This window comes from Corvus cornix, chromosome 4A, assembly GCF_000738735.6.
Source record: "Corvus cornix cornix isolate S_Up_H32 chromosome 4A, ASM73873v5, whole genome shotgun sequence".
NCBI classification, from domain to species: domain Eukaryota; kingdom Metazoa; phylum Chordata; class Aves; order Passeriformes; family Corvidae; genus Corvus; species Corvus cornix.
The window spans coordinates 17,841,839-17,868,868 of NC_047058.1; the positions used below are offsets into that span (position 1 = coordinate 17,841,839).

At 44.2% G+C, this 27,030-nt stretch overlaps 1 protein-coding gene across 3 annotated transcripts in view; it reads right to left on the minus strand.

The window, feature by feature from the left end:
* Window positions 1-433: 433 nt before the first annotated feature.
* The window catches only part of AMOT (angiomotin), a 57,735-nt gene continuing 31,138 nt past the window's right edge, over window positions 434-27,030 (minus strand). For all 3 annotated transcript variants that reach the window (XM_039571882.1, XM_010403202.4, XM_039571881.1), the window contains exons 4-13: window positions 23,660-24,113; window positions 22,116-22,260; window positions 20,693-20,785; window positions 18,009-18,154; window positions 8,373-8,522; window positions 6,708-6,898; window positions 4,729-4,851; window positions 3,854-4,086; window positions 2,871-3,095; window positions 434-1,871 (exon numbers count right to left, since the gene is read on the minus strand). In XM_039571882.1, the coding sequence (XP_039427816.1) occupies window positions 1,771-1,871; window positions 2,871-3,095; window positions 3,854-4,086; window positions 4,729-4,851; window positions 6,708-6,898; window positions 8,373-8,522; window positions 18,009-18,154; window positions 20,693-20,785; window positions 22,116-22,260; window positions 23,660-24,113 (1,861 nt within the window). In that variant the 3' untranslated portion in view covers window positions 434-1,770. The remainder of the gene's footprint in view (window positions 1,872-2,870; window positions 3,096-3,853; window positions 4,087-4,728; window positions 4,852-6,707; window positions 6,899-8,372; window positions 8,523-18,008; window positions 18,155-20,692; window positions 20,786-22,115; window positions 22,261-23,659; window positions 24,114-27,030) is intronic.

Here is a 27,030-nt window from a genome sequence, read left to right on the forward strand (position 1 = left end):
AATATGGCCTGGAGAACCCTGACCAGCAGCAAATCTGCTAGAAACAATGAGAAGTGTTTTCCTTGGATTTTAAGTGATTATTGTAAGAAGGAAAACTCAGGGCTGGCCTTTAGGCACCACCTGTGCAGAGAGAGAGGCACCTCCTCTCCCATCCTGTGATCCTGTGATCCCTGTTGGTCTGGTAAGGCCATTTCAATTGGACACTGCAGCAGTAGTGTCAAACAGCAATTAAAGACATTCACTAACTCTGTGACAATTAATTGCTGGATTTCCTTATTTCTGGGGTGAAACGATCTGAAATGAAAATTTTGCTACTCTAATGCTGCACAGAAAGCTGAAACTAGCCAGGTTCGCAGTGTGTGACCACTGGGTAATTAAATATTTTAACATTCAAGTACAAAAATAAAAAAAAAAGAGTAGTTTTTAACAGAAATTAATATTGAAGTGTTTTAATAAAACGCAAAGACAGTAACAAAGAAATACTCATGTACTTCTATTGGTCTTAATCTCTCCTTATAGTTTCTGTAACCAAAGCACTGCTGCATCTGTGCTAGTTCCCAAAAATCTGGAAGTGAACCTCATGACTTAAACACGTAACTGTCTTCTGTAATGCCTCTGGGACTTTAAGCTGCTCTCTCCACTCAGATGAATTAAAGAACTATTTTGGAAGGAGAGAATCTGCCATCTGAACCTTTGCATGGAGCTTCTCTTTAAAGCTCTACCTCTGAGGCTTTGCTATATGAAAAAGAATCCAGTCTCTCCAGAAAGGAGGGACGTACAAAGTTGAAGGGCATTTGAAATACAGAAAAGGCTGCTACAGAGAAAGATCTCCACAGATGCAGTAGATTAAGCTGCTAACTCTGAAAAACAACAGGGCTTCCCACTTGAACTATGGTAAATTTGGAGTAGTTTCACTAAAGCCAATGGAATTACAATGTCAGAAATCTGATCTAACAGATCAGGGCTGGGTCTGTAAATTCTTCTTATTAATTTATGTAAAACATGAATGCAATATATTATTTACTATCCACTGTACAAATTATTGAAAAAGTACTTAAGTATAAAAGTGTGGCAAATCTTGCAAAAAGAACTACAAATATGAAATGCGACATTAATCACCGGAGTCACTTGTTTTAATATAGAAATAATAAAGAAAGAAATTTGGGAAGTAAAAAAAAAAAATGTTACCACACTGAAAATGGAAACCTTTTCAGCCTAGGAACATGAAATACCTATTCTGAGTTCTTACACTGAGAAGAAAGAGGAAGTGAAAGGGAAATCTCCCTTGATCACAGCTCAGATTTATAAAAGCTTCCCAGAACACCTGTATTCTACAACCATTAAGTGATGCTCACAACGATGTCCCTGGTTCTGAGGCCATTTTAAGGCCATTAAGCTCACCTTACTACATTCAAGCTAGACATGTAACCAGCACCTGTGAGAGCAGGTACTTCTGCTTAAGAGACTTGAAAAACACTGAAATGAAATATCAGATGTAGTGCACCTAAGTTCTAGTATTTTTCTGCAGATGTTATCAGATCCAGTATTTAAAAAATAAAGGGGGAAACTTTCAAAGAACAACTGTTACGGGTTTTTTATAATTTAGAACAAATTATAAATTAACCTGTCCAAACTTTTGAGACATAATATACAAGAGCAAACAGCTGAGTGTTCTTTTATTACTCAGGTACTACATTTTTTTTCCCAACAAAAATGTCTTTTAAAAATTTCTTGCTACTGTTATCCCAGCTTAGATCCTGGTACAGCCTTTCAGATGAGGTATTCTACCATCTCTCCATCTGGGAGGTCCTGCCCCACAGTCTGAACAGGGGCTTTTCTTTCAAGAGTGCTGGAGTGGAAGAGTGGCCCATCTATGTGATGAGGAAAAACAAGAGACAAGACAATTAAAGGTGTAACTTCATTGAGGTTAGAAATATGACATTAACATTTTACGTCATCTTGTATCATTGCCCAGAGAGCTAATAATTTTTTTAGTTTTAAAAAATTCAATTCCCACATATGCAGCCAGACATAAAGCTATTTTATCAAATTCCATTTGGGTACCTCCCACTGATACACAACTCCACATAAAACTGGAGTGACTGCATTTAAACCAATGCAGTCAGGGTAGATTTTCACCACCAGACCTGTTCTCCCTCGATATCCATTAAAAAGCACAGCATGGGCAGGAGGCAGAGCCCAGCCAAATGCTCTCTGCCATAAAGAACAACAGCATTGTAATGTGTCTGTAAGGAGAAGAGGCAAGGTTGTGTAATCTGCATTGACTTGGCAGAGCAGGCTGGAAAATGAGCAGCTCTTGCCAGCTGGGAGCTCTGTGGGAAGCAAATTCAGCTCCTGTGACACTCACTGTCAACTGGATCTCCAAGGCTGAAGTTGGTCCTGTGACTGGGAAGGTACCAAGACAACTTTATTGTGATAGCTCCCTCTCCTACTTCTCCCTCCCCCTCTCTGAGTCCACCTGGCTTTGGATGCCCACTCAATGCAATGGCCAGTTGGAACAGCCCATTTTCATGTGTTTAAACCCCACATCCTCCTCACAAACTTACTTCAGAGAAGACACTGACTCAGAGACTGCCCAGGGATTTGCATCTCCCTGTTCTCAATTCTCAGATCTTGCTGCACCTCCCTACCCAGTGTGCCCACGCTTATGCTACCACTCTCCAAGCTTTTGTTTTCCTTCAGAGCATTTGAGACCACTCAGAACACCGTCACACTTGTCCCTGAAATCCACTTGTCCTCAAAAAAACTAACCCGAGTTTGCCTGGATGGAGAAAGGGATGTCAGGGCTGCTCCACGGATGGGGAGTGGGTGGCAGGGCCCCCCTCAGGACTGGGGCTGAGCTCTGTTACCTGTTTTCTCTGCACTGTAGGTCAGGTTGGTGCTGGGGAGTCGTGCTGGGGTGGGAGCTGCAGGGGAAGGAGCAGCTTTGCCCTGCTCACTGCCCCGGTCTGTCTGGGTGCTGCAGTCTCTGCTGCCTGTCTTCGAGTGGGCCGACAGCAACGGCGTGGAGGGAAGGACAGGAGAAGGGGTGGAGGGGATGGATTCGGAGCGATATTCTGTTCCCAGCAGAACACCTGCGTGGGAAAAGGGAAGGGAATGTCACCATCACAGAAAACTAACTGCTATCAGCTCTGCACCACTCTGCACTGCTTGCTCCAGGACCTGGAAAGTGCTCCCTCCCTCAAGAGGCCGCACTGGTTTGCCTTTCCCTTTCCACAGCACCTTCCACCCCTGGGTGCTGAAGTACCCGAGGAATAGCAGTGTCCCCAAGTTGCTGCTTGCAGGTGGGCACTGATCTGCACGCTCTGAAATCACCTGCAACAGGTTCTCATTTACATTTCAGGGGTTTTTACTCTCAGTTTTGGGCCTAACTTCTCCCAGGGGAAAAAAAAATCATCTGGGATTTGCTTTGTTAGAACTCCATTTCTCAGAACAATGCTGTCGAGCCATTCCAGACAGGAGTCATGTTGGTGCAGGCACAACACTACAGGATAGAAATCCTGATTAGAATCTCTGCTCCAATTCAAGGAGACTTTACACCTTCAGCCAGCTGTAACACCCAGCTGAAAGCAAGTGCTTGGGAACCCTGAAAACTGTATCCCAGACATCCCTAAAGTCAGGTGCCAAAGTGGGAATAGAGGCTTATATATTTAAAGGCAGAGCCTGAGTATCAGGAGTCACTATTCCCAAAAGTGATTAAAATAAGCAGCTATTTCAAATGTGTCTCATCTTGCAGCCAGCTTTACTGTAATTAAACAGTCTGTCTGTCCAACACACCCCCCTCCAAGCAGTGACTCCTATATCAGAATTGCCACTGGTATTTGGAAATTACCCAGGCTGCCCTTCCAGCTCTTGTCTTCCCTCTTCTCCTCCAGGATGGGGGTGCTGCTCAGCGTTGAGGAGTGGGACAGCAAGCCCGAGCCAGCATTGGAGATGGACATGAGGGACTTGGCAGGTCTCATGGAGGAGAGCTGCTCTGTCTTGCCGGGCTCCTTGCGGGAGCGCTGCTGCAGCACTTTGATCATGGCATCCTTCTCGATGATCTGAGCGTGCAGGGTCTTAATTCTTTGGGGGAAGGAAAAAGAACAGTTTAAGTGTCTCCCATCTCCCTGGACTGAGGCCTCAGTGTCCCCATGGCTGTGACTAGGACTCCCTTAGGCATTTGGGGAGGTGGAGGGAGGATGCCAGGACATTGTCCTGGGCACTGGCTGCTCTCTGGCCCACAGAGCAGATCATGTGAGAGAGTGCACTGACACACCCACCCACCTCTGGCTACTGGAAACTGCTCTAAACAGCCATGGAAGGAGCTCTGAGACAAACCTGAGAGTTATGGGCACAACATGGAACCAACAGAAGGCATTAACACACTTTGGGGAGACTGCACTGGGCCTAACCCCAGGGAAAACAGCTCTGTGAGCCTGTTAAGGGGCAGCTGGAGCCTGGGGTCTGATGGAGATACCCTGAAGAGAGAACAGGAACAAGCTAGATGCAAAAAATCTAAGACAAGACTTTTTTGCATTAGCCTTCAGTATCAAGACAGGTTTTGGATTGCTATGTGGGTACTTCCTTGGCCAAATGAGCGTCTGGCACTCAACATCCCTGCTGCTGGTGAAGACACAAGAATTTCTGGTTCTGAGGCGTCTACCCAGGCAATTAATTTCAAATCCCCGTCCCAAAGAAGCCAGATAGGACCAAACTGCACTTCACCTTCCCTCCATGTCGAGACATCTCCTGTTGGCCAGCAGGATCTCCTCCTCCTCCTTCTGGATGCGAGCTTCCAGCGAGGTGTCGTAGCTGGGGTTGGGCGAGTGGCTGATCACTGTCGTGTCCCTGGAACAAGGACAGCAGATGAAGACCTGCTAAGTTTGCTGCTTTCCCCCCAGCAGCACAAAAATACTGCTCAAATGTAACAAACAAGAATATCCCACTTATTTGAGTTTAAGCTGGCTCAGTGTCTTCCAAAAATCCAACTCCCAACTTCATTTGTGTCCTAATGAAGAAGGATTGCAAAAACACGCAGATCATTACAACAACCTCCTGTCCATCTCAGGCCAGTCCCTCATCTAAACAGAGTCACTGCACTACTGTAAACTGATCAACGAGGCAAATCCAAGGACACAGGGAGGGGAAAGGAACACCAGGCACTTTTCTTCAACTTCAGATAAAAAGCTTTTTCCCTTCCCCTTCCAACAGTATCATACAGGGATGTGAATATCAAAGGGAACGAGGCATGGAAGTTTCTTAAGCGATCCTAAGCAGCTAGGTCCAAAAAATTTGGAATAGGGTGAAAAGAGTTTCAGACTGATTCCATATAGTGCCTGAAGTTAACCTTGTGATAGTTGGTCAGTCCACTAACCAAATAATGAGTATTTCATCCTACTTGTGAATGTGGAAGGGCATGAGAAGATCATTCACCAAAGAAACCCAATCTGACCCAGCTCCTGCCAGGCCTCTAAAGCATCCTTCCTGCAACCTCAGCTTCCCAAGGGATGCCAGTTTCCACTGTTAAAGAAAAGGGAAAGAAATCTGGACAGTGTAGATGAGGTTGCCACTGGCATCAGTGGAATCTAGATGGAAATGGAAAAGCAGAGGCTCTTTCCTGACTGGGCAACATTCTTGTTCATTTAATGAAACCTGAGCAGGCCTAACACATCCCCTCCCACTCCATGATAAACAATAGACCAGGCCCCAACTTATCAGCCCACGCTGAAAATATAACATGGCCTCTAAGCACAAGCAGCAGCAGGAGCCTTTAGGGAATCTCTGGGGAGGTGGAAAACAGTGCACAAGAAGCATCAATACCCTAAAATAACAGCTTGCTCCTGGAGCAAGATAAGATAAGTCTTTAAACGCTAACACAGCAGATCTGCAACTTCACCCCTGTAATTCCAGTGTGATCTTACAAGCTGGGAAGCCAGTTGTGATAACATCCCTATCTGGATCTGGCTCATGAAACAATCTACAGTAAAATCTGCTGTCCAGAACCATAAACTAGTGAGCAATGCAATTATACGCAAGCAAGGCCTAATGCTAAGGAGTTGCACTCCAGTAACAGCCCTTGTTTACCAACCAGCTGAGGCACTCGGGCCTATTTACAGCCGTAAGAAGTGTTTCTGTACAGTTGTCTTGGAATGGGACCTTGTTACCAAATTTCAGACACCCTTCCCACCCCCACAAGCAGTGCTCTCCATACAGAGCAGAATGTTTTGAGCAGAATTTCCTACTAGATGCTTCTGGTTAGTAACCAGACAATACCACAAAGTAATTTGCAAAAACATTCTGGAGAACAAGGAAGCCATTCAGGGTGAATGATGTGAATCACCAAGCTCACTCCATCTCACATGACTTCAGCAAGGATGGATTCCTGTTTTTAAAATTAAAACCCCCCCAAGCCTCTTCTCCTTTGAATCAACAGCTTCCAGGAATGGCTCAGAACAATTCTAGTCTGGAAAACGGCTCCTGCATGTGGAGGAATCCTCCCCTGGAAAAATGTTTCTAATTGTTGGCAATTGCACAGTTCCCAGGAAGAGCAGCCAAGCTCCACTTGCTTGCAGAGGTCTGAGGAGTTGTTCAGACCACAGGGCAAGCGATCGCGGGAGGGTGGCATGACAACATTCCTGGGTGGGAAATATGACATTCAACTGGAAAAAGAAAATAATCCCAGCACTGTGAAAAGTCCCATTTACCTCTGAGCAGCCACAGTCGCAGCTGCATCCAAAGCAAACTGTCTCATCACACTTTCCTCCAGGTACTTCTGTTCCCACTTGGTCATGTCAGCTTCCAGAGCAAGGATCCTCTCTTCCTTCTCACGCAGCAGCTCCATGAGCGCCGTGGCGTTGTACTCGGAGACGTTGGCAGCTTGAGATGTGCCCTGACGCTGATTCCCAAGAGGGAAATACCAAACCAAACAAAAATAGAAGTCTCAGGATGCAGCTGTAAGGCTCAGGGTTGGCTGGTTTGCTTTTTGTCACTGGTTTGACACAAGAATCCCCCCAGAGGGAAATGCAGTGGCTTTATGCTGTGTTGGGCAGACTAATGAGAAAATACCCGAGATGGAAAATACTCCTCCCAAGGCCTTTTTTCCATGTCCAAAGCCCCAAATATGCATCCCAGAGCTAGACTGTGCTATACAGGTGTGACATGCACAGCCCTTCCATAATGCCTGAAGTAACACAGACTGACTCCCAAGTGTTCAGCAAGGCACTGACTAGTATCATCCCTTCAAAAAAAAATACATCCTAAATATTTTTAAAGCATTTGGTTATTAAATTTATATGATCAGTGTATAGCTGGGGATTGAAATACTCCAGTGCTAAAGCAAGATTTGGAAAGCAGGCAGTGCTCCCTTTCAAAGTAAGGAAGCATGGAGGTTTGTTCAGATAACAGTTCAAGGAATAAAAATTCCAGTTTCATATGGAAGTCTCATGTGGAATTAGCAAGACATTTGACTTGAAAAACAAAATAAATGGTTTAAAGGAATAGAAATTGGGCTATTTTATGCTGAACTCAGGATTTTCAACCATGACAAGAAAGCAATGTTTTGTGTTGACTCAGGCTCAGCGTGAGGTTTAGAGTACCTGATCTTCCAAAGGTGTAACAGAAATGTTTATCAAACTACTGTAACTCCTACTAAAACCAATGCAAAACCCCAAGATTTAAATTTCTATTCCTATGCAGAGATGGAAGTTAGGGGATAAAAGTAACCTGAAACTAAATATGATTTAGAACACAGGCCTGCATCCTATGTCCAGTAAAAATCAGAGACCTGACAGTTCACCTGTGTTTGACACAGGCTGAAGTAAAACTAAAACTTCACGTCCAATTCATAACACACCTGCACAATCTACTTCTCATTCATTCTTTTTGCTGAAAAAGACTCATAATATAATTGCAATATAGTCTATGTGAAACTCCCATACATTTCCATCAACTGCATTTATGGAATTGGCTTTGATGGTTTAGTCTTGTGTGCTTTTTTTAAATGCAAAAGGTTTTTGAAGGCCCTCTTTTCAGGCCAGTTGTTAATGAATTTTATATAAAATCCCAAATGGTGAACACGATTTTAAAATAATTTCAGATAATATAACCATGTTATTTAAAGATAAACCAGCATGTAGCTATGAGGCTATTTCTACACCTTGTCACACGATAGATCCCCTATTGCTCCTTGCCTAAATCCTCTGGTTGAAACAGAATCAAATCACGTAAAAGCAATACAATGGCCAGCAAATCCATGACTCTAACTAGTGAAAAAGAAGTTTTTTAACAACACAAGATGAAAAACCCCACTGCCTTTCGCTTCTGTGTGGTGCAGGGTGCAATCCTACAGGGATCCCAGGGGCAGGGGGTACCTGCTGCATGCGGAGAGATTCCAGCTCCCTCTCCAGCCGGGTGCGCAGCCTGTGCTCCAGCTGCTCCCTCTTCTCACACGCTGCCTGCAGCTGAACCAAGGCCTGCTGCATCTTCTCCACCTTCTCAACATAGACCTGCTTCTTCTTCAGCTGAACAAAGGAAGAAAAGGCAACATAAATAACGAGAATGAGCGAGTGAACTTCAGGCTTTGCCACCAGCCAGGAAGAAGATGTCCAGGTGACTTCCAGAACCTGAAGGGAGCCCACAAGAAAGATGGAGAGAGACTATTTGCAAGGGCTTGGAGTGACAGGACAAGGAGGAATGGCTTCCCACTGACAAGAAGTCAGGCTTAGAGGGGATATTGGGAGGAATTCTCCCCTGTGAGGGCCATGAGGCCCTGGCACAGGGTGCCCAGAGAAGCTGTGGCTGCCCCTGGATTCCTGGAAGTGTCCCAGGCCAGGCTGGATGGGACTCAGAGCAACCTGGGATACAGGAAGGTGTCCCGATGGCAGAGAGCTGGAACTGGATGATCTTTAAAGTCCCTTCCAACTCAAACTATTCCATGATTCATGACTGCTGTCAGTGGGCCCTGGCCTCCTGCTCTGGACTGGACACTCAGGATGTTACAGCTCTGTCCCATCTCTGCTTTCCTGCTGGGTGTATTTGCCCTTTTTGTCCTCAGTGACCCCATGGTAACGATGGGGAAACAGGAAATTATCTGTTGCAAATGTCTGAGAGCAGCAATGGACTAGAAAGGGCACTAGGGACTGAAATAGTGTTTGAGTAACTTGACACACGTTTCCAAGGTAACTGCAGCAGTGTTTAGAGCTGGTCCACAAGCTGGGAACACTCTCAGTGCAATATTGAAAATTGCTGGCAGCATTTTTACAAGATTAAGCAGAAACGAAATCAAAATTTGTAGGATCCTATTGCAATCCCATCACAAAAATATAATAGGATCAAAGCACACACCAGCCATGGCCCAGGCTCTCCCCATGCCAGGTTTATCCCACCAGTCTGGACACTCTTCTTGGCCTGACAGGTCCTGCTCTGTTCCTGCCACTGCTCTTCCATCCTCCTCCATCGTTCATCCTGCAAACCAAGCTGCCACCCTGCCTCACAAGAAGCAACAAAAACTGCCACACTGAGCCTCCCAGTAATTGTCTTAGCAAAGTTAATCCACGTTAGGCAGAAAAAACCAAAACTTAAATATGGATGAAAATTTTAAAAAATAATAAAACATACCCAGAGCCCAGCTCTACTCAAATATAGGGAATACTGTATACCTGTGTGCATTATTTTCTGTTAAGGAAAAGAATAACAATTGCAATTAGCTGGCCCTGTGCAGCAAATCTGGGGCACTGCTTTTGTAGCTCTGATTGTCATAAACCCTGAAATACAAAAATAGCAGGAAGAAGGCAACTTTTCCCAACAGTCAGAGCCAAAGTTCTAGAGAAGCACCACAATGCAAAACACAGACTCCCTTATGTGAGTTCAAAGAGCTGTTCTACAGCTTCATGGAAGAAAAGTCCACTGAGGGATATTAAAGACAAAAGACACCACTTTTGGCTCAGGAAGTCCTTCTTGGAAGCGGAAAGTATTCTGGGAAAGTATCACTGCTCGTTGGCCCCATTCTGACAGTGTTCCCTAGGAATCTGCTCTCCGTTTCAGCAGACACAGGATACTTTGATCTGAACATGAGCTGTTCTCACATCACACCTTTGTTCCAAAAAGGTCTTATCATGTGTTTCTTAAAAAATTTTCCTTTTTCTCACTCCTGTTCCTTCAGGCAATGCAAAGAGCAGGGAGAGAAAAATCTCCAAACGCTATTAATCCCAGACATAGTATCCTTTTCTTCTCTCCATAAAGTCAGCAGGCATCTAATCTCACAGCGTGAACATTGCTGCCTTAGAAGATTTTCCCCAAACAAGAATTTTATAATAAAAGTTACAATAAACAGTGAGCAATCCAGCCAAAGGACTTCCCACCAGTGCATGTACAGTAGAAAGGTATTTTTATTTGATTGCTCAAGATTTCAAGCTTGTTTGGAATGGGAGGGATGAGAACATTTAAATATAGTTTAATATCCACTGCTGCTCTGCAGAAAATCAATAAAGATGTTATACTTAATGAATCTTTTTATTCCATACCATTGTGCTTGGTAACACCAATTTAAGGTTTCTCAGACTCCACTGAAGTATGGATTAATGCAGCAGTTTTAAACTTAGATTAACAGCAGCTCAAAGGAGCCAAAAGGGATAACCTATAGGCTCAGCAGCAGAACCCAGACATGGAGAGACTCAGTATCTTGGGTTTTGACCCGGACAAAGAGTGAGGAACAACCTGATAAGCTCACCAGCAGTGAAATATCATGCATCGAGCTGAAAAATAATCTCTTCAAAACCAGCTCTCCTCCCTCTCTCTTCTTTATAAAAGAAATTAAGGATGAGGTGATGGACATTTGGTCTCTTATTACCTACTACGAAGCATTTAAACTTCTGAGAAGTTTTTTAACACACAGGCAAAATCCTGCAAAAGCAGCCACCGACAACATTTTACAGGTCCACAATTAACAAACCTGAGTATGCATATGTGTGGATTAACGTTCTGGCCCACATTCAAAGAATACCAAGAGCCCAGCCAAAAAGCAGAATTAGGACACACAAATTCCACTGAAACATTCACTTTGAACATGCTCCCATCAGCCAAACCTGCAGGTGAAAAGTTGCAACACAAGCTGTTGCCCAACTTCCCAGCACTGCCTGCACACGCCTGACTCAGGCACCAGACCCAACGTACAGGCACAGCTTGTTCAGTGGCTTTGCAGAAAGACAACATTTTTTTCTCCCTTTACAAGATGCACTTCATCTTCCAGCATCAGGGAGAATTAGGAATATTGGAAGATTTCGGGCTGGTGTGTGTATTCTTTTCAACAGCTTAAAACCAGAATTAGTTCACGAATTCCTCAAATAATTTTCAGGTTTTTGGAACCCACGTGTTCAGTAAGCTTTAAAGGCAGGGATGTGCTCCAGACAACTCAACTTTCCTAATGTCCTTTGTCAGAACTATCCTTTATCTATAAGATAGTTTCATTTCATGTACTTGCTGCCTTCAGTAAAGTCACTGCATGTTTTGGCACTCTCATTCATTTCCAGCTCTGCCACTCTGCTACCGCAAGTATTTGTGAGAAAAATTTACCTTTCTGTGATTCTCCAGAAGTGGTGGAAGGGAAATCTAAATGTATAAATTTTTGGTTTTCATGTCTCTGACTTGATCTGAACTCTCAATGTAAAGAGGATCAGGAATGATTCTTCCAAGCACAGAGGGATTTCATTATCAGAGATCGAGAGTATGATCTTGTTTTCCTAAGACAGGAATTGGAAACAATTTCCTGAGTATTGCCAGGGTGCTGAAGACATAACGAAGATGGGAAGAAGGTAAAAAAAGCCAGCGTGCTGAGGCTTGTTCTTGGTCATTTGCCATGGATTCCCCACCCTCTTTTGCCCAGCAAAGAATCAAAACTGGCTGTGTAGTGCCAAGGGCCACAGCAACATCTACCAGGGCAGAGATGGCATCAAAGGATGCAGGAATTCTCTCTTTTGCATCAGGCCTTGCAGTGAACACGTGCTCTAGATAAGAGCTCATTCCTGAAGCTTTACAAGGATGCAGTCACACCCTTCGGGATGTAATTTTAAGTAAATATGACAAGATAGTAATTTTCCTTTTGATGGTACAGCATTTAACTAAGAAGCAAGCTCATGTTCACATCATGTATTGTAACTGCTTTGCCTCCAAGGGTGCTCTGAAAATGCAGAGCATTTTGCTAATGAGAATATCTTTATTATAACACCTATTTACGATGTAAGGTCTCACATAACCTCAGTGCATGTCTGGAAGCACAGCACAGCACTGCAGGATGACTGTATCCATTCCCAGCATTTCCTACAGCACAATTTTAATAATGTCCTTATCGTCTCCAGGTCAATCCCTGACTGCTTTGGAAAATGTCCTAACCAAGCATCAGAGGTCAGGCTGTAATTTTATCAACAAAATTTTCTAACTAAACCAATGTAAACAGGAGCAGTCACTCTCCAGTTGCCATTCACTACAAAGTTTATGTAAATTCTGCAACAGGACTGAGGACAAGACAAATAAAGATGACCAGGACTGGCCTGGGCTCTGCAGAAATTCAGTGCACAAAGAACAAAGCAATGCAGGGAATAGCCCTGAAAGATTCCCTGGCTGCTTGATCAGGTATTTCCATCTTCATTTAATTTCTCCCCTCCCTTGGCATGCCCTTGCATGGTCTAAAATCAATGGCCAAAGACAAAGTTTTCCTCTCAGAAACAGGGGTATTTGATTATTACTACAAGTGTCCAGCAGAAAGGAGATTAACATCCTAAAAGCCAAACAAATCCTGCTCCTCCATTCACTTAGGCTTGGACAAACCATGCAATGCCTTTCAGGGATCCCAGGTCCTTGCAGAAGGAAGGCTCTGAGGAGGGCACAGAGGTCCCATGGAAAGGGAGCAGGGGCACACAGGAAAGAGGAATTTTCAGTCAGGTCACCAGGCACAAGGGAGGCTGTAACATCCTCCAACTGGAGCTGCCTGTGCAGGACAAACACAGCCCTGGACACAGCAGGTGAGGGGAAGGATCTTCTCTTTGGAAAGAGATTCATTGCTTCCAGATGCGTTACTCAGCAAAGATTTTTTTTTTTTTCCTGGGGAAGAAGAGAAGACTTCCTGCAATGATTCAGAACGCTCCCAGGCATTTTGTCAAACCCAGCCATTACCCTCTTCATCTTGGACAGCTCCTATTTCAGCAAATTGGTAACACTCGTCAGCATCTGCTTGTCTCCCACCCACTATTTCTGATGTCTTCAAAGTCCTTTGTTTAATATATTCAGGGTGTTTTCATAACATTCTGGGTTTATCCTAAAGCTGAATCCACTCAGATGCAGCTGAAAATGTGTTTCCCCACAAGAATTTGCCTGCTATGGCAGAAATGTAGTAAAAAAAAAAAAGAAAAAAAGAGACAGCAAGCACGTTTAAATCACCTCACCCTCTTGCAGTTGGAATATATTCCTCTAGGATGCCTTTGAACGCTCAGTTTGTTTGAATTCGGGCCCAACAAGGCGCCAGTGGCCTCAGCAAGAATTCCTGCTGAAACAATTTGGTAACACTATCCCCTTGCTAGGGAACAGTGTCTGTGGCATGGGAATGTCACAATGTCGTCGCCCCGTTTGTTTGTGTTAAAATAAAGTTCTAACTCTGCAGGCCACCTCTGGAAAATCACTAACAGGCAGAATATGTGAGACAGTGACATGGCAATAAAAAGGCAGTTCTGTCACAAGAATGCAGCTCATTAGAGGGAACCAGTTACAGGGAAAACAGGCAGGTTTCTCTCCTCTGCACCCAATCCATCCAGGAATGACAAGGCATCCAAAAAGTGTCCCCTTTAGAAGCAACTCTTTCCTGAAAGGAGTATTATGTAGTTCTCAGAGTCTATGTGAAACAAAGCTGTGGAGACCAGGAGTATCTTTTTACAGACCCAGGGAAGTGACTGGAAAAAACCAGACCAGGCATCAAGCAGACAGCTCTCGTTTGGGTCTCTGTTCTGAAAGTATCTCAGGCACAGCATAAAAAGTACAACAGATGTCATTGGGAAATGCATTTTCCCACTTCCCACCGGACAGAACCTTCAGTGTTATCAGAAATAGAGCATTTTTTCTCTCCACAACAGCACAGTGGGAAATGAACACAGTATCTCAGCTGAAAGCTGCTCCATGTGGAATTCTGATGGCTGAAGGATCTTAGAACTTCTAAACACAAGCATTTTTAGAAAAGGTATTTCATTCAAACTTGTCCCCTCCCTCAGCTCCCAGTTTCCACCCATTACAGAGGTCCTCTGTCTCCTCTTCCCACTGCAAGGTGTGTGTGTGAGGATGACAAAGAGCAGATATTTTTATCTTCCAGGTGGTTGTCACTATTCTTCAAAGCTGTCTCCTTGAGGCACTCATTAAAAAAGTGGTTTGTAAAGCAGTGGAGCAAAGGAGTACAAGTCACACTATTATAAAAATACCACAAACTTTTCTTAAGTTGCAGTGTGGTCTTCCATGGTATGAATTAAGTAGGGTAAGCAGAAATGACCAAATTTGACAAAAAATAAAACGTAAAACCAGTAGCACTTGTAGCCTCTGCACTCAGCAGTTGTGGTTCAAGTATTTGGCATCAAACTCCCACCTGCGACATTCCAAGTCTGGTAAGGACTGGCAGTCAGTCAGCATTTACTCAGGGTCAGGTGGGCCAGGATGGTCCTTTCTGCAAGCCCAGCAGCTCTGGCCCTGGCCCAGAGCAAAGCCCAGTTTAACTGCTCCATCTGCTGCAGGCTCTCAAGGTGTATGTGAGCAGATGTGGTTAAATCATGGGTGACCAGCCACAACCCTGCTGCCATCCCACTTGAGACTCTCACAGCAATCCATGCTCCAAAATGAGAGGTTTTCATTGCTTTAGCTCCAAATATTATTATCACTAACTGCTTCTGACTGTGATATACATTTTTAAGCCAACATGCATTTTACCTCAAATATGTTCAATTTATGTCAAATGTATTACATGTAATGAAAATAATCTGAAGTTTTGATTTTAGAAACCACAGACCAATACTCCCCTGGAAACAATTTGAGTAAGCTGCTGATTTATGCAAAACTGTGGAACATTTACTAAAGGGAAGAACAAAAATAGAGAAGTGAAAATAGGGGTTAATAACCGTGTATCTTTATGGAGAGTAGAGAAGTAGTAAAGTTTAAATATTATATATAAAACATATACATACTTAGCAATTCTCTTCGTAGACATATTTAAGTTTGCTTTAAATATTTATGATCACTCACCCTATTTTGCACTTTGCAGAAATAAACCCCACTCTATTAAAAACTGTAATGGCAGCTTGTTCTAAATTTGAAGAGCCATTTCACCCCTGCTAACAGGGGAAGCATTCTGTGAATGTCTACTTTTGCTTCCAACTGCTTCACACTATGCTTCAATATCTCCAAGATCATTCCTTTCTCCATCATATTTAACATCCCTTCATCTCTCCTTTCACTCTCTTGGATGCTAAAATCCAGTATATATAAAAACCCTCAAAGCTACACAGGTGTAGACAAGTGTCTACATTATACAGATGGGTGGTTTTGTCCAAACTGGCAATTCAAGCAAAGGGTTTTGGAAAGAATCTAAAGTTCCAATTCCAATGCAACATTTAAATTCTGTTACAGTGATATATGGCTCTCCCTAGAATGGAAATATTCTTTTTATAAAGGATCTGGTGCATATGAGGCAGGGTTACTCTGCTTAATAGGAAGCCAAAATGGAGGGGGGGGGAAGAGAAAAAGCTGAAAACTTACATTACAGGAGGCAACAACATTCCCCCCCCTCAGGTCCTGAGCCAGAGAGGCTGCCAAACCTGAGTCTAAGAAACTCCACCCTCTTCTGCAGGACCAGTTTGGAAATTCCCAACACTTACAGGGACTAGTCACTCAGATTAACCTGGCAGAAATAAAGAAATTATCCACAAATTGTTCATATATCTTGGCCAGTGAATGCCACTAACTCAGAATGGTGTTCTCAGCCCCTTCTAAAAGCACCCTGAGCTTTGAGCAGCTCCTTGGCCGCCTTTCAGAGTTACCAAACAGCCTGGGGATTTGAGAACTTTCCACAATTCAACACTAATGAGGCAACAAATGCGTTATAATCCTAAGTATTTCATTAAAAAGTGATTTGAGAAACCCACAGAAGTGACTCTTTACCATTTGTTTCCCCTTATTCCCTCTCACCTCTAGGAAAAAGCAGAGTTAATTCCTGCTTCCTCACTGAGACGCTTCCATATTTATCTACAGCAGGAAGGGTGGCACTTCCTGCACACCCTGGGATTCAAGCAAAGGTTGGATGCATGTGACCACAGGCCCTCTTGCAGATCATTTCACTCTGTATCAGTCTATGTGTGTTTTTTAAGCTTTCATGCAGTTTAGCCCAGCATTACTTACCTATTTCACTATTCTACCTAGGCAGAAATACTTTGCCACAGCACCGAACCCAATTCTAGTAAAACAAGAGCAGTCTTTTGAAAATAAAACACACAATTATTATTACCCCTCAAGGCTTCAACTTTACTGTGAGTGAGCCAAAATTAGTGCCTACACAGAGGTTCAACCCAGCCAAGTGCTGTGTGTGCTGGCCCAGCTGATCGTAGCACCTCATCCACATTGACTCCAAGCATTTCCAAGGAAACCACAAGCATGTCCCATGTACTTGGAGTTAGTGACACATCAGACTTTTAAATAAGGTGCTGAAATTTGAATGAAAGCCAAAGAGCTCCAATACATTGCAGAATCAATGACAGAACAGTCTGAGAGCCAAAGAGAGCCATATTACATGTAAATTACCCTATAACCTAATGCTCCCTGTCCCCTGAGTGAGTGCAAGTCAGCCATGCCAGGCTAAAAGAGGTTATGACAGCAGGTAAGCCCACAACAACATCCTGAATGAGCAGAGCAGATACAGGGGAGATCTAGAGGGCTTGAGGCAAGGCTTCCACAAAGAGATTAAAGGAAGGCCAAAAATTAAGGACACCAGGGAGAGACCCAGGAAGGTTCAGGGGGAGGGCTATTGAGGCAAATCCAGAGCTCAGAGAAGAGTAGGCTAAAACTCAGAAAGCAGCTACACCTGTAGCTGGGAGAGGAGGGTATTCACTTTGTGTTTGATCATTCCTCCTCTGTTGGTACAATGGGATCCTGAAGGGAGAGAGAACTGAAAGCAGACAAAGGGAAGGTTTGAGGAATGTCTCTGAAGGTAGCAAAATTCAGGTGGACATAGGCACAGTGCCCAGCTGAGGGTGACGCTGAGTCCTGGTAGCCAGGGAGAGACGGCAGGATTGGAGAACAAATCTGCAGTGAGGAAGTGTGCTTGGTCAGGAGATTTCCTCCCAAGACTCTCCACGGAGGAAGAGTAGGAGTAAAGGAAGCAGAGGCTGGAGTGGGAAATGGGGCCTTTGAGAGGAGAGCAGTAGGCGGGAGGAAAGGACGGACACCGTGACGCAGAAGGGCAGAGAGGTGAGAGCCATGAGTGGCAGGGACAAGGCTACAAAAGAAACTGCTGTGAAAGCTGCCCAGCTAAGCAGCTCAAATGCATTATCCCCTCTTGGGAGGAAAGGGAGAGAAAACGACTAAGGTCATGCCCAGCTTATTACAAATGCTGGGCACATACTGCATATGATCTGCACTGTCCCCACACCTGGCAAGAGGACAAGCTGCATTCATCTGATATTACTTGAAAGTCCCTCCAGATCTGAATTTCTGCCAAGTTCAGGAGGTTTCCAGGCCTGAGATTTTACTTCCAGCCCACTTTTACAAATTGAAACAGAAAGAAAACAAAATATGACTGCTTAGACAAAAGCACGTCCAAGGAAATACAGATTTGTGGCTTATCTGTTTAGCTAGTCAACACAAAGCTAAGCCGATAGAAACAGCTTTGGAGAAAGCAGATTTCCTTATAACTTCCACAAGACAAATTCATTCTCACAGTCACTTTTGGTGGAACACAAGCTACCCTGATTCCTCTCTCCCAGCATCCTTACCTCCTCCTCCAGTTTCACCACCTTGGCCTGAGCATTGTTCAAGGCCTGGTCTCGGATCTCGATGTGTCTCCGCTGGTCCTCGTTGGTGGAGCGTGCAGCAGCCAGCTCTATTTCCAGTTTCTCTTTTTCCCGCTGTGTTTCCTTGTCTATGGATAAAAAAGTGATAGTTATCAATGCACAGCACTTGTCTCTGCCCAGTTTTCAGGAGTCTTTCACTCCAAGGGTGAAGGAAAGACTGCACTGGGACTCTCACAAGAGAGAGAATGCAAATCTAATGCTAAGGGGGAAAATAAAAGGACATGGCTTTCAAGGAAGAGAAGGGCCTGTAACCCCGAAAAACAAGTATGGTACCTTCAAGCAACAATGTGCCACAAAGATAGTGAGAAGGAATAGAAGATGCATCACTCAGTACAGTTACTCAGGTAATTTGTTGTGACTATGCAGATGGTTACTGAAACTTGGCACCTCCTCACCTGCGAGCTTTCAGTAGTGGAAAACAAACTGAGTAATTTTAATATCTCAGGCTGGGGAGAGAGATGGCAGACTTGTGTGCCTGAAAAACTTGTGCTCCTTTTTTCCACACCGACCTCCCAAACCGGAAGGCTGTTCTGTCCCTCCTCAGAGGAACATCCAGCAATTATCTTCAGAGGAGTCAGAAAAAAGTCAGCAATGAGAACTCCTAAGTCTTCCTCTACTGCCTGTAAAAATGACCCCCTGGGCCAGAAGTGAGGCACATACATCTGTTCTGTCACTGCTCAGAGCAGACCTGCCACCCCAAACACAGCAACTCATCCTTTTCTGCTGTTCTCCAGGAAGAGCTGGATGGTGTTGGAGCAGCAATGCTGAGTTGCAGGAACAGGGCACTGCCTTCATAAAAAAAAATAGATAGGATAAAAATAATTGGAGACTGGAGCAATTATCACACAGGGGTGTAAGGCAAAGCCACAACACAGAGCTGATGTCCTCTGTGTATGTTGCCATTCCCAGCTCAAGCCAACCAGCTCCAAAGATAACATTAACCCACTTGCTGGATACACAACCACAGAATACTCCCTGGAGTGATCTACACCCAGCACTGATGACACCAGAGAAACTGCATTCCAGAAACCAATATCCCACGACAAAGGAATGAGGACAAGGAGTGGAAGGCTTGAAAAACAGGAACGAGGTGCTGGGTGTTAGGGCAGACTGCATATGGAGTACACAGGCCCGTTTGTGCAAGCATGTGCATAACTATATTTACAGGACCACAATTACTCCCTTTCTTCTGCCAGCAAAAAGCCAGGAACAAAGCTTTAGCAACACAGAGTAGCTGAAGATTCCCTTCTGCCAGGGAATCAACGCAGCCCACACACAGGTTGCAAAACAAACCTGTCCACCAACAGCACCCAGAGCTCTGCAGAGCAAACCCTGAGCGCAGCTCAGAGCCAGACCAGGACATAAGGATAAATGTCATCACCTGCTTATTTTTTTTCCCCATCTTTTCTCAGCATTTCTCCTCCACCCAGGAATGAGCTGCTGACAGTGTGAGCACATTAACTGTACTGCAGAGACTGAGCTGCAATGAGACAGGGTGGCATTATGCCAGCAGGTATCAGTCAGTGCTACCAGGCTGTCTGTTAATCTGGAAATGCTTGCAGAGAGGCTTTTGGAGGTTTTGTTGCAGACTTTTCCCCAAATGAGAACTGCTTCACTTGACAAGTGCCTGCAGCACCCCTAGAAATGCTGGGACCTATGAAATGCAGCACTGTTGCTTCCATGTCCATCCAAAAGGAGAGGCCCCACAGCTTTGACCTTCCCACCTTTCTGGGTACACCTGTGAACCTCAGTGCCCACCCAACAGAAGGAGAGACTAAACTCCTAGACTTCCCACTACCACCAGGAGTTTGGAATTCACTCCCTGACAGCCATTTCTTGCAATGCAAAGCACAAGGAATGAGCTAAAGTTGACACAAGAGAGGGACACCAGCATCTGTCAGAGTAGCTGCAGTGTCTGTTGCACCACAGAAAAACTCTGTTTTGCAATTTTATTGCACTACCTTTTTATATAACAATTGGAGAAAAGTGAGCATTGTCAGAAGGGTGGAGTACACTGTGGGATGAGAGGAAAGTTGGCCCGGTGCCGTCGGCCTCAAGACATTTCAGAACAAAGGAAAAGCAGCATTTCACACCCGTCATTTTGGTTTGCCTTGTGATAAATCCACTGCTGTGGACAGCATTCCTGACCCTCACCCAGTCCAGCAGACTACAGGAGTGTTCATCCCCTTTATTTTTGCTGAACAGGATAGGGCAGTGGCAAATTAAAGGGGAAGAGATAGGAGACCTACCAGGCTCCTCTCCCACTGGCCTTAACTCATGCCAGGACTCCTGTTAGCCTGGGAAGGTTAATTTCAAAGCTTCCAAGGAATAAAATAGGTGGATAAAATGTCATGTAAATTATGGGGTGAACACTAATTTTACAGTTTAACTGCAAATTACCTTTGCTCCAAAATCTCTAATAAATCCCATCAGATGAACTTTACATACTGACAGAAAAGGAACTCTTGAATCCCTCCTCCTTTCTCCACTGCCAGTTTTGGACTGCCACTGCCCTGATTTCTTTGCTGATAATTAACCTGCTGCACTGTCCTCCTTCCCAGGGTGACTGGAGCTTTCCACTGACCCATAATGGCTGTGTAACTTACTTTGTGCAAAGAGCTGAGAGATGGTTTTCCGATTGTCTTCAGATCCCTCAAACTCCTTCTCTGCCAGCTGCTTGTTGGCTGTCTCCATGCGTTCTGCAAAAATGTTCAATAAAAGCAAACTAAATAATTAAAAACTTTCAATCACTAAGTTACATCTGCTCAGGGCATTCCTGATGCTGGGGGAATGGATCTCCTAATTCTACAGCCTATCAGAAGTTGGCACTCACTTTTGAAATGTTTCTAATTATGTCCTTAAGGAAATAACACTCAATGAGACAAAAGAGGTTAAAGCTCCAAAGAAATTATTTTAAACATTTATAACACAGAAGTTTATTTTTTCAATTTATACCTTTATTTTTTCCACACAAATAAATCTCACCATGCAACTAAAAGATTCTCTTCTAATTCTCCATTAAATCTTAACAGAAGATTAAATCACTGTTGTCCAATTACCTGACTTGAGGGAATACTGTAAAACCCTACAAACAGCTTAACAGCTCTGCTGCTGCAAGCTGCTAGAAGTTTGTATCAGGCTGTGAAAATTAGAATGAAACGTTTATGCTGTGTTTTATTATGAATAAGATTATTTAACGAAGGCCTTTGTGTACAGTACTGGGAAATGTATGGCTTTACTTCCTGGATGCAAAACAATTTCTGGGAGTCTTAGTAAGAGACATGAGACAGTGAGAGCTGACAACATGCAGGACAATCAGAAGGCTTTCTTAAAAAAATTAAACTTGCAGTTTAAACAACTGTTCGTGCACCTTCAAAAATCTCAAATTGCAGATGTTTTACACCTTCCAAACTAATGCTTAAACTTTTACCCCTGGTAAATACCACTCAACACCACTTTGCTGCCAGCCGTGGTGCTGCCTCAGCCTCTTAGCAAGAACCAGACACTAATAACATCTCACTCTGGAAAAGGAAGGGAGATCCAAAAAAACAGATGCCTACATTGATAAGGAATGACAAGACCTTCAGGAAGAACAGACACTCTGCAGTTTGTATGTCAGTGCAAAAGGGTCACTGGACAGGAAATAAAGTGAACGTGCCTGGTGTGGGATTAGGCAGTCAGCAAAACCTCTTTCCATTTCTGTAAACTGAACAAATTGTACAAATTGTCTCTAGGATATAAGACATGAGAGAATTCCAGGCTTGCATCTGGTTTATGGTATTTGGCTTATCACATGTTTCATGTCAATGAGAAACAGGCTGGAAATGAAAGACTACAGCCCTCTCCTAAACCTGTCTTTTCCATTCTCCCAGCAAGTGCTTAAAATCTCTGACTACTGAATGCACCTGAGTATCCCATCATATTCCAGTCATGTCAGACACTGAATTCTGCAGCAAAACTCTGTCCTGCCAAGTAAGCATAACAATAAAAATCCCCAGCATTGAAGAACAGAAGTTTTACTTCATTTACCTCTTAAATCCCTGTTGAAATCATGAAGCCTACGAATTTCTCCTTCCAGTTTGTTTCTCATGGCCTTTTCCAGAGCATCCCGCTTAGAGGATGATTTCTCCAGGTTTTTGTACGCCTCTGAAACTTGCTGAATTTCAGTTTCCAGCTGCAGTGGAAGTGAAAACAAGCACTTATTATTTTTCACTAACAAATTTCATTCAGTCTCAGACAGGAGATTACTTTGTCTCAAGTGTTCTTTATTGAGGGAAACCTACACTTACATACTAAGTAAAAAAGTCTCAGGTCTGTGATGAATCCCTCTGTAGAAAGAGTATCAGTGGTTGAATAATTTTGCAATAAAATATGCTTATCCTTCCTTTTAGCCTTCAGTGTAAAGCTTCTCTGATCATCCAGAGCAGGAGATTCACTCCTAACTCTCCTTGCTGGGCACAGTTTGCTACGGAAGTGTGGATCCACACCACAGCAAACCCCATCAGCACTGTCTACAGCAAGTGATCAACAGGGAGGTGGAGGGAAGTGCATTTGTATCCTTCTGTCATTATCAGGAAGCTGTCAAACAATTCTCTCAAGTATTTCCTGGCCAGAAACCTTCCCAAAAAATACAACAAAATGAATATATGTCCCTGGTAAGAGGTAACATAGAGAATAATGAGTGTGGAAAGCCACACTGGTCACCTGAACTCTAAGACAGCCACACATTTTTCTGGCCCCAAACACTGCTCAGTGCAAAGGGCACAGCAAGGCCCACAAAGTCCTACATTGCCAAGTAGCATCAGCCTTTCCACAGCTGCAAGGCAAAAGCAAAGCTGACCTGCTGCACAGCTTTAAACCACTGGTCATCAAGAAGTTATTTCTGTGAGGCAGCATAAAAATACCTCCACACATGCACCTTAATGATGGGTCTCACTGGGGTATTTTCTTTTAGTTGTCTTAGCATCATTTACTCTACTTGTTCCATGAAGCCAAAGGTGGCAAATAGCTGGGTCCAAATCAAGACATTAAGTTTTCATGGAAATTGTGTGGTGTTGAGAGAGGGACAAAAGGAGTGTTAGTCCCAGTCCTGCAGTACAAACGTGTTCAGTGTAGCCACAGCAGCACTACTTGCCTTGCACACTGTGCTGCCAGCCAGTTTTGTAGCAATGTCCCCTGTGCCTCCTTGAGCGACTGTGGTCTCGTGCCATCCCTAACAGGCCCTTCCTGCAGCTCTAAAGTCTTTTTGGGAAAATGAAACCTGCTGCTATCCTGGGCAAGCTTTAACCTAACCAAGCAAGCCAAGCAGTCAGCTTCTTCAGCAGCTGAGGAGGATGGGCTTTTGAGCACGGACAATGAACTGCTGGCAGAAAACTGAAGGCTTTGATTCCATCTTCTGCCAAAGTTAAGCTGATGCCCAAAGGCACAGGACACAGACTAATCAATCTGCATACAAAACACTCTAAAGTACATAATCAATCCCTTCAGCAAACCATCCAACAGTTGCAGATTAAATGATCCCATTATGGACTAGACCAGAGATAGGAGAGTGCCTGAATTCCAAAACCACCCACCTTCTGCAGCCGGGCCACTTTCTCATAGCACCCATCCAGCTCCTGTCGTAGGGACCGGTTCTCCTCCGACAGGATTTCCACCATTTGCTGGGCCCTGGAAACGATGGCAAAAGGATCTACTTGCATCTGCTGATAGGGGGAAGGGATCTGCTGGGCCCGGGGCATCACGGAGTAGGAGTCGCCTTGCTGCTGCTGCGGGCCTAGGAAGGGCTGGCATAGTCGGTACAGATCTCCCTGATGGACTGGGTTGGACAAGAAAGGTTGCTGGGTCCGTGGCAGAATGCCAGGATCTGCCTGGCTGGGAGTCAGAGGTTGCTGGTGCTGGGAAGGGGACAGCCTGGAGGGTGGCGGAGACTGGAGCAAAGTCAAAGATCCCAGGGATGTCAAGGAAGAAGTTGGGCTGTGGTGGTGAGGTGGTCTCTGTTGTAACTGCAGCTGCACATCTGGGTTCTGCCTGGAAAACAGAGAGCAGAGGCTCCATCACAGTCATGCAGAGGAAGGTGCACAAACCTGGGGTCAAGGTGTGTAGCTCCTGTGCACAGGTCTTCCCATGCAAAAGACTCGTGTGAGGCTTTCTTCAATTTTATAAGCCTGTTTTTAAAAAGCATTTCAAAATCAAATCTTTAGCAGAAAATACATTCTAAGGGCACAAATGTGTTTCCCCTTAAGACTGTATTTTATAGAAATACTAAGACAAAGTGCATCAACAACTACGGGCCAAAATTATATTCATAACTTTTCTCCACGCTTTGTGGATAAAACTGCTCAACTAAGGACTGCTAGGAACAGGTTCTTTTGTTCTGGCCTTAAATGTGCCATCTGTCATTGAGAAAACAATGAATTTTCTTCTGCAAGCCAGGATACAGAGTTAAAAGCATTGGCTAAGCTTGATGCTAGTATTCCAGCACCACTGATCTGAGCTTTCTGAAATATCAACCAACAAGCTGAAGCCTGGTTCAATGAGACAATTAAAGGATCTGAAAACCAACCTAAGAATCAGAAGAAGCATTTTCATTCCAACCTGCCCTGTCCTTTGCAGTAGGTGTGTTTACTGCTCCTAACTTCTGCAGGCTGTCAAAGACACATCTAACAATCTATAACATGCCTGAGTCCATCACAGAACTAACTCCAAGCTACAACCTCTCACATTTCCCAGGCTCTGGAGATCCCCAGCTCAACTCCTGCTGCATTAGCCAAGTAAGAAATCTCTCTGAGAAGACTGTGTGGATTTATCATGCTTGGATGACCTCAGGAGGCAGGATTTGCTTTCTCCTCCAAAAACATTCAACCTTTAACTTCTCTGGATGTTCTTTATTCTAACAGTTCAAGTCCCACCCCCCCCCCCCCTCCACGCTGCAGCCAGTCTCTTCTTCAGCACAGAGTTCAGCTCAGAGCAGACCCAGCCTGGCAGTTCAGCATGTCCTGAAACACTCCTGCTGCTCGGACAAAATTTCCCACCCTTTGGGATGCAGTTCAACCCCGCAGCTGGAAAAGCACACACTGTTGTTCCACCTGGCTAGAGCTGCTACAGAATACCCCCCTGGCTGCCTGTGCTCCCAGGAGGAACCCTGGACTCCTGCCCTGCAGAGGATGGACAGGGCAGCTCACAGCATTCCCACCACACCAGGAGCCTCGGAGGAACTGCCAACAGCGAGCAGGAAGCTGACCTGGGAACTAAAGGGTTACACAACAGGCTTCTCAGCCCAAGTGCAAACACCCAGTATCATCCTTCCTGTTCTCCAAGAAAGAAGGAATCACTCCTCATACCCATCACTCACCTCTGGGCATTACTCACACCTGGCAGCAGCACAGCAGAGTTCAGCAGCTCTCAGCCCAGCACAGGGTTCACTGCTCAGCATCATGCCCCTCATGTCTCATTGCCCTGTTCCCAGCAGAGAAAGGGCATGGAAACCTCCAAGCTCCTGCTCAAATTCTCTAATGGGGAAACAAATCTAGCCTTTGTTAACTAAGAGAAAACAAAGAGTTGGTGCTCTAGCTACTGCTTCTCTCCTTCTCACATTCAGGTGACTGTGGTCCCTGCCAGCAGCATCATTTCAGGAGCTCTATTTCCCCAGAAATGATCATTTGCAGCATGAGGATTTCAGGGGTCATGCAGAAGAGTGATGTGCAATTAATTTCCTCAGGAATGTTCAGTTTAGTTGCAGCAACTTGGTTCTTCCCCTCCCTGGGGGGCAGCTCTACTTATTGTTGCATTGATTTCATTAACTTTATTTGCCAGTTCTCCTAATGAAGAATGAGGCAAAACCATCATGGGCCATGCTCAAGGTCACCTGGTTTGTCTCAGGTGGTTTCCAGCTGCTTTCTTAGCTCACCCAGTTGTGTGCAGAGTTAAAACTTTGCATCCTCACAAACCACTCATCTTCCTGAGTTTATTCTTTACCTATCACCACAGCTCTGCCTTGATGCTATAATCAATTAGGGAATAACCTTACTGTGACATTTCATCTGTGATGACCTACAGAGTTAGATCAAAAAGAAATACGTTGCCAGTCTGCCTCATGGATGCAAAAAACCAATTTTCAACCTACAAAATACTCTCTGCCAGTCTGAAAACAACCTGGAGCAGTTACTCAGAGAGACTGGTCTCAGTGAGTTAATCTTATAAGCCTAATGAGGATGATTTAGATGTCAATGTTAACAATTTGAGCTATTTGACTAAAAACATCTTGTTATTCTGTCAACAGAGACCCAGTGGCAGAACCTTGCCATCCTGAGCACTAATGAAAGGAACAAAATGATGGCCAAAGAAGCACAACAGCAGCACTAATTCTGAAGGGACAGATGAACTGCCATGCCTTGTAATGATCCTTTTTTAAAAAACCTATTGTAAAGCACAACTCTAGGAAATCGTGGCTGAGTATTTCTAAACAGGATACATTTCCAAGAATTCCAGCTTCTTGGCACTCACATCCAGAGCCTCTCATAATCTTCAAATTATAGCAATCCTGTGGGCTCAAGCAAGAACATGAGAGCCTGGAGACTCTAGTTCTGTGGCATTACCAACAGCATGAGGGCTTCCAAAATGTCACACATGCATTTATATTCCCAGCAGAACGAGACAGCACAGCTCGGTTACTACATCCTACCTTTAAAAAATATATATTTAAAAGTCCTAGTAACCTCACAATGACACCAGACTTTTTAAGACCTTGCATGCAAACTTTTACATACACATTCAAAGAACTTTTTGGCATGCCCACTACTTAAAATTTTGTCATATAAAATACTTACATACATTTTGTGGGTACAAAATACCTGGCTCTGGGATTTCTTTATATTAACAAGATAATTGAAGAATTTATTTCTCCAGTAAAGCAATTTTGGGCTGAGAGAGTCAGAAAGGTGAATGA